Below are 7775 nucleotides of genomic sequence, written 5' to 3' on the forward strand. Positions count from 1 at the left end.
TCTGATCATGAATAAAGCACTAGCAAAACAAAGTCAATACCATTTCAGCTTCAGGAGGAACTCTGGTGCTGTGAGAAGATCCTGCTGTGCTGTATTTTATTTCTAAAGCAATATACAACAGCTTTGGTAATTCTGGTAGCTCTTTCAGATACATGACACTTTCAGTATTGGCACATGTTAACAACAATGTAGCATCTGACGAGCATAGAAGAAATTCTGTCCCATCTGAGAAATACTAGGTGGGGATGAGGGTAGAGGGCACAGCTCCTCCTTTACAAGGGCTCCCTGCTCCAGGGTCCCATCGGCAGCAGACTTGCCTGCCTTTCATTCAGCACTGAAGTGAAGCTGTTGTGATTGGTGGGAGGTGGGCTACACTGTTGTCAGGATGCTAATGCTCAGCTCTGCAGCTCTGGATTTTAGTAGATCCAGGCACACCGAGGCTCTTCTCCTCTCAGCATCCATGAGGGACTGGTAGAATGAGGCTGACCAGTTGTCACACAGAATACAAATCATATGGCAGTGATGCTGACTGGGACACAGAAATGAGAACACATAACCTTTCCTCTAGGTACAGATGGCTCCATTTCTCCTATCAAAATTATTCACATTTTTAAAAACAATTAACAATTAAAATATTGCCTGTAGTAAGGATAGCTGTAAATAGTTCTACACTTTGTATACACATAAAATTATAGCTTTTGTCTCTCATGATGATTTCACCAACTTTGAATTGCCTCTGACCATTAACTAGAAATTCACTTGACCTGAGATTAGTCTTGAAAGAGAGGAAATGAAAGGTAATTCTGTGCAGGCCTTTCAAGACATGAATAAATACCAGTCTTTGACACAAACATGGTTTTATATAGTGAAATAACAAATGAGCTATCCTCATCTCCCTGTGAAGTCCCACATCTGTAGTGTTTACTCTGAGATATCTAGGAAGAGAAATGCTTATCTATGCTCATCACTGGCTTTCTCCACTGCACCTTGGAATAAAGCTAGGGTCCTCACTTCCACTCCATATCAAAACATGATCATCCCTGCATGTGTGTTCCTTAGCAAAATATTGTTCTTCATCAGGAAGACATAAAAGAATCCAGATTATGCAGTGACTGCAGATCTTTTACAGGAAAAAAGGCAAAAAAACACAGTTAATGTTTATAAACATGTCAATGGTTTGTGGTCAAGCAACACTGAAATTTCTCTCCCCTCTACCCATAAAAAAAGTGAGAAATTATAGCTTTTGCATGGGGAGGACTGGGTCCTTATTTCTCCCGGCACTTAGAAAACAATCTGAAAAAACAAAATTGAGCACAGACATCTGAGTAACCAGTGCACATAATCTCCAGTAGCATCTTCAAGCCTCATGTATGTATTGGATTTGAAGTTGACGTTATGTGCTCATCACAAAATGGCCAGATTATATTCTCCTTTTGCTTCAGCGTATATTTACATTCATATCCCTTTGTCATAATATAAAATACCTTTGGGATTGAACCAGTATTTTATAGTGCTTGAATAATTTTGAACTGGTTAAAATAATTGTAAAATTAAGATATTTAGCAAGGCCAAGTATAGTTTCAGTGCCTTGTGCTGTCACACTTGCTCAGCAATAAGAAAAGCAAGTTGGATTTATGCTTAAATAAGAAAGCAAGCTGGGTTTCTGCTTTGAAATATTTCCTTCAAGCAGAGCCTCAGAGTAATGGCACGCTTGTATCAAGCCAGTGGGATCTTTTGGACTCCTTACCTTTCATTACAAATTGCAAAAGTTTTCCTTTCAACTAGCAACACACTGAAGCTGCCTGATTTGGGAGAAATTTATCTGTGTGCAAACCAGAATGACACTCTTCTAGTCCCAGGATGCAAGCAGAGCTGAAGAGAAGTGTCCATAGGGCCAGATCCTGGAAGGACACCTGCCCTGTCGCCACAGCTCTACAGGAGCCTCTCCTCCCTGCCCCTCTTCACTCCGACTTCTAGTTTACCCGGGATCATTTAAAGGGTGTCTCACCTCCCCTTCTTCCTGCCCCTACTGCCGCAGTCCCCTGGGAAAAGTGAGGAGCGGCTCCCGGTTTCCCCAAGCTCTCCGAAGGGGAGACGCGTGGAGGGAGGCCGGACGGCGCTGCACAGCCAGCACATCAGCACAGACCCTCCATCCAAATCATCGGCCGCTTTCCCTCTGGAGCAGGGGGAGCGCAGCGCCCCGAAGGGCTGAGCCCTGCCGGGGTGCCGCAGGGTTTGCCCGAGCTGTGGATCTGACCTGTTGATTTGCTTTTTTCCACGCAGAGCCGCCTGCTCATGAGATTACCGCGGTAATCTGACGTGTGAAAAGAGAGAGATGCGCTTCCCCTCTCCGCCGCTTTCAAAGGCGCGCGGTGGTGACCAGAGCCGCCGGCCCCTGCTTGAGGACCCCACCTGCTGCTTGCGGGCACCCCCGGGGGAGCGACCCAGGAGGGGCGCGGGAGCGCCGCCTGCAAGGCGATATCCCTCTCTTGGGTTTAACGCGTTAGCTACCATTGTAACCACGCTCCTCGCCAAAAACCAAAACTCTGGGAGGGCTCCAGATGTACAAGATCTGGGCGAGACCTGGGATGTCGCATCACCCCTTCTTGCAGGGCTCACTCTGGAGCAGACCCGCAGACGTTCCTGACAGGTTCCCCGAGTGGGGCAAATCCCCAAGGCCCGTGGGACACCCTCCCTTTTTCCCCGGGCTGCCTCGCGTGGCCGTCCTCGGGTCCTACCGCGGAGTGAAGCACGGCCAGGCCCCCTGTCCGAGAAGAACCCCCGAGCCTGAAGTGGGGCTGTGGGCACAGCCCTGAGACAGTAGACAGAGGTGAGAGGGCCTGCCTGCCCTTCCCTGGGGGTAGCACCCATCTTCCGTGCCTGGTTCGGTTCCCCCGGGAGCGGTGTAATCCCAGAAACCCCCTCCCGCCGCTCCTCAGGCGCCCACCGACGGGCGGGCTTCGCTTTCAAAGCTCGGCTTGGCAGAGTCTGCTGAGCAGCTAATAACATAACAACCCTGCTTTGATCAATTCGAACTAATTACCCCTCTTAATTAAAGCCTTTAGCGGTTGTTTCAGTGTTTTGGCAAGGGTGAGGAGAGCTTTGCCGTGCGGCAGCGCCAACGCCGTGCTCCCCGCTCGCCCGTCCGCGTCGCAGCCCCCGCCGCAGCCCCCGCCGCCTCAGTCACTACTTGGCAAAGGTTTATTTCCATCAGGTCAAAGAACTCCTTTTTTTTTTTTTCTTTTTTTTTTTTTTTTTTTTTTTCTCTCCACGTGCAAGAATCAATGCGAAATTCAAATCCGTACACAGAGAACAGTTGTGTCCATATAGATACGATATTCAGGGGGAGAGGGAGAGGAGGAAACCAAGAAGGGTGGGATAACCAGCAGACAGCGGAGGCAGGGCAGGATCAACACAAGGGGAATATATATACATCGAAATAATTAAAGTGGTGCAGCATTCCCGGCTCGGGTAATACAGATTCCCAAATAAATACAGCAGAAATTGGCTTCGCGCTTTTTGTTTTTCGCTTTTTTTTTTTAACCATCTCTCCACCTGAGATGCAGCGGCATCAAAAAAAAAAATAGTCTGGAAAGAACAAAGGAAAAAAAAATAGGAAACAACCAGTCCCATTAACGTTAGTGGCGATATAGAGCATAATACACAAGCTTAACAGGTGCATGCAAAGAGTCGGTGGGGCTCGCATGGCGGGGCCGGAGCCGCCCCTCACGGCTGGAGCGGCGGCGGGCCCTGCAGCAGCGCCCCGGGAGGGGGCGGTGGTTCGGGCCCCCCCAGCTCGGCGGGGGCCCGGGGCAGTCCCAGGGCGCTGTCATGCAGCTTACGGACGTGCTTCTTGAGGTCAAAGTTCCTGCAGAAGCCTTTGCCGCAGGTGGGGCAGGTGAAGGGCTTCTTGTCGTTGTGGGTGTGCATGTGGAAGGTCAGATTGTACACCTGGTGAAAAGCCTTGTTGCAGATATTGCACTTGAACTGCTTTTCCCCGCTGTGAGTCAGCTTGTGGTTTTTGTAATTGCCTGTGAATGAGACAAGAAAGGAAAACGGACCTGGATTTGAAAGACGGACACTGAAAAGACGATAAAAATATTAAGAAAACTCCCAAACTCTGTCCCAATACCAGAGTTCGACTTTTGGGTGAAACGACCGAAAACCTCCCGCCTTCTATCCATCCTTCCGGAGGCTGTTACACTTAACAGGCAACAAGGAAAGGATCGAATAAACAAAAATCGCGACAGTTACAGAAAAAAAAAACCTGGATTTAGACTTCACAGCAACGCGAGAAGAAAAAGTAGCTAAATTCTTGTATTTGGAGGGGGTATAAGAGGCAAATTCGTTTCCCGAACTGAGCTGGAAGCCGCATGTTGCGGTGAGGGGAGACCAGGGGCTTCCAGCGGAACGACTGCCCGCCCTTCTCCCGGACAGAGACCTCTGCCCCGCTACGTGGGGTAGAACATGTGTCGGGGCAAGCCAAGCTTAAAAGTAACCTAAATACCTAATAATAAAACTTGAACACAAAATCCACTCCCCACCACCCTCCCTGTCGCAAAGTGTCCCGACACTTGACCTGGCCTGGGGAGCGGGAAGCCGGGGAAGGGAGAGGGTGCTGGAGACTGGTACCTTTCTGGTGAAATCCTTTGCCACAGAATTCACAGACAAACGGTTTATAGCCGGCGTGTATTCGCGTGTGCGTGTTCAGAGTCGAGCTCCGGTTAAAAGCTTTGCCGCACTGATTGCACTTGTGTGGCTTTTCCTGGAGGGAAGCAAACACCGAGTCACGGCTTGTTGGCTGTATCGCGGGGTCTGTGTTCTGTTTAGCGGGGTTTATGAGCTCATTTGTGGAGTTGTGTGTGTTTAACTGGCTGCTCGCCGATGCCGGTGCGGGGCTCCCCGCCGTACCTACCGCGTTTGGGGCAAACGAAATCTCCCCGCGGCTGCGGATCGGCCGCCCCCCACGCCGCTGTTTCGGACAAACGCCGAGCTCCCCGAAAAACGTGAGCGGAGTGTCTTGGGCAGGGAGGAAAGGACAGAGGATGGGCTCACCTGGGTGTGGATGATCTTGTGCCGGCACAGCGTGCTCGCCTGTCTGAAGCCCTTCCCGCAAACTTTGCAAACAAAGGGTCTGGCTCCCGTGTGCACCGGCATATGGCGTGTTAAATTATAATGTGCATTAAATACCTTGAAAGAGAAAGCAGACAAAATAAAATAAAATAAAATTGCGATTAGAAGGCGAGAGTGCCAAGGGGGAGCCGTCGTTTAAAAATCAAGCAAGCAAGCGACAGACATCCGGCGGGCAGACGGACGGGGACAGGAGGCTGGGGAAGGGAGGCGGGCTACGGCGCTACTTGCCTTTCCACAAACTTCACACGTGAAAACTTTGGGCTTGCTGCTCGGGGAGCCGCGGCTGAACTCCGACGTCTTATAGGCGATTTTTTCCGAGAGTATCTGAGCACTTTCTTTCATGTAGTGCTGCAACTGAGCCTGCGATAAATCCTTGAAGGCCACCCCCGCCGGGTACTTGTCCACGGTCGGTAGCACCAGCTTGTTCCGCTCCGCCAGGTAAGCCTTGGGCTGCGGGTGCAAGGGAGAGCTGAGGAAATAAGAAGCCACCGGGTGGATGTTGACACTGGAGGACGGGTGACAGGGGCTGTCGCCTCGGTTGAAATAGCACAGGGCTCCCATGGCGTGGAAGGAGGAGTGATTGACCACTCGGGGTCTTACCAGTTTGTACTGCTGCAAGGGCAGGGCATCGCGGGGGAAATCTCCTTTCAAGCTCAGGGCACAGTTCAAGAGATCGCCGCAGCTAAAGGAGGGCGAGGAAGAGGAATCTAAGTGAGCCTTCCTGGGTTCCGCTCCAGCCACCGCCGCTTTGGGCAGGGTGTCGTACGCCACCGGGACAAAGGGGATCATGCAGGGAATGGAGGAGTTGAGGTGCAGCGGATGCTTGGGGTCGCCTTTGGCCACGGAGCCATGGAGGAGCTGCGGGACGGGGATGGAGCGGGGCTCTGGAGTCCGCGCCATGATGCGCTCAATGGAGAAGGCGAGTGGCTTGGGCGTGCTGATCATGTTGCTCCTGGCAGACAGGCTTTCTCTGGACGGAGGAGTCGCTAGGATTTTGGTCGCCGTGTGGTGGCCACTATTGTCCATGGCTGAATTGCATTTGTTCTCCCGGTTTGAGCTGCTCTGGTAGACGCCTCTTTTTTTTTCTTTTTTTTTTTCCTTTTTTTTTTTTTTTTCTCTCCCCTTTCTCTCTCTTTCACTTTCTCTGCCCCTTTTCTTGTTACTGATCTGCGAAGAGGGAGACCAGCATCGCCGTTGCCACCATCACCACAGCCTCCACCGGCGGAACCAGCCTTCTCAGTCCAGTGGACTCATGCCAGCCCATCACAGTTTACTTTGGCGCACCAATGACTCGGGACAATCGCTACTTATTTCTATCAATAGAAAGTGTTGTGTCAATAACGCAGCCAAGATCTCGCCAATCGTTAACTTCCAAGAGGAGAAGGTAAACTAGATAATTGCTCAATTCGCTTCCAACAGTCAACAGGAAAAGTTTTTCCCCCCAGCAAGCGGCTACTTTTCATTGGCGCCCGCGCCTCCCCCGCCCAGGGAAGGAGGTGGCCCTCCCTCCTTCTCGCCTCTCTCCCCTCTGCCTCCCTCCCGCTCTCTTTTTATTATTATTATTTGCAATCTGCTTAACCAGGCTTTAGAGGCCAAGCAAATCCGAGATCAATTTTCTTGTTTGGCTTTAAATGACATCATCTAAAATCATTGTCCAAGTGCTAAATAGGGATGTGAAACCCAATTCAAGGGCAAGCGCCAGGGTGTTTGTCAAACAAGGTGCTGCAGAAGAAGCGGCTGGAGGGGAAGCTGTTTCCTTGCCACTTTCCAGCCCGAGCTCTTTTTGTGCGTGCCTACGTGTGTGTGTCTGAGGGAGGGAGGGAAATGGCTGCTCTGCTCCTGGGACTGCTCCTGGGACTGCTCACTGTTTTAAAGAACAAGGTCAGGTGGCAGTGAGCTTTTGGAAAACAGAGTAGACAAATAAGCGGGGGACTTGCAACAAGCAGACGGCGAGACCAGCGCGTGGGGATGCAGGAACCTCCCGGGCCAAATGGAACGAGTACTTGGGAGCAAAAGGATGATTCAAAACCTGGGGCAGGGGAAGAGAAGAAAAAAGGAGGTAGGAAGAAGGAGTGCCTTTTAAATCTGAAGCATTATTTATATATTTTTGTATATATATATATATATATATATACATATGTAGCCTGCATATACACTAAACATAGCTTCTGTGTCCTTATAGAATACACAGACAACACAAATACTGAAAACTCAGGCTTGGCATAGATACACGAAGAAATATACAGCTCACACACTGTTTATAGGTATATATGCACCTAAACAGATGCAATCACCATGTATTAAATAGAAGCTTGACGGCCCTGTTCGGAGCGGGCAGCGCCAGCGGGTGTTCGTCTTTTCAGCGAAGCGAAGGTCGGGGAGATGAGAGGGGCAGCAGCGGGTACAGGACTTTCTGTATTCCCGCCCACCGCACCATCCGACAGTTCGGGCTCAGGACAAGGTCCCGTTCCTCCCGTCGGCCTGGGGTTCACTAGACTGATGGCTGAGAGGCCGCTACCGAAATAATACCCAGGAGAAGCCAAAGGTTCCTCCGTCCCTACCAACCCCCGGGAGCGAGCAGCCAGGCCACGTCCCTCAGCGAAGGTACCCACGCAGCAGCTTCCACTTCAGAGGTCCAGCAC

General features: G+C 50.8%; 1 protein-coding gene across 1 annotated transcript; it reads right to left on the bottom strand.

Moving 5' to 3' along the window:
• Nucleotides 1-3695: 3695 nt before the first annotated feature.
• On the bottom strand, nt 3696-6159 carry FEZF1 (FEZ family zinc finger 1). Its single transcript, XM_088055635.1, has 5 exons — nt 5734-6159; nt 5362-5583; nt 5056-5190; nt 4633-4765; nt 3696-4031 (listed from the first exon to the last, which is right to left on the bottom strand). Exons 1-5 carry the CDS (start codon nt 6157-6159, stop codon nt 3727-3729), a joined length of 1221 nt encoding a protein of 406 aa, XP_087911761.1. The 3' UTR covers nt 3696-3726.
• Between the last annotated feature and the right edge of the window lie 1616 nt (nt 6160-7775).

The sequence above is a fragment of the Pseudopodoces humilis genome, chromosome 5 (genome assembly GCF_049639895.1).
Source record: "Pseudopodoces humilis isolate 2021_Gansu_Grassland_sample_001 chromosome 5, ASM4963989v1, whole genome shotgun sequence".
Classification (NCBI taxonomy): Eukaryota; Metazoa; Chordata; class Aves; order Passeriformes; family Paridae; genus Pseudopodoces; species Pseudopodoces humilis.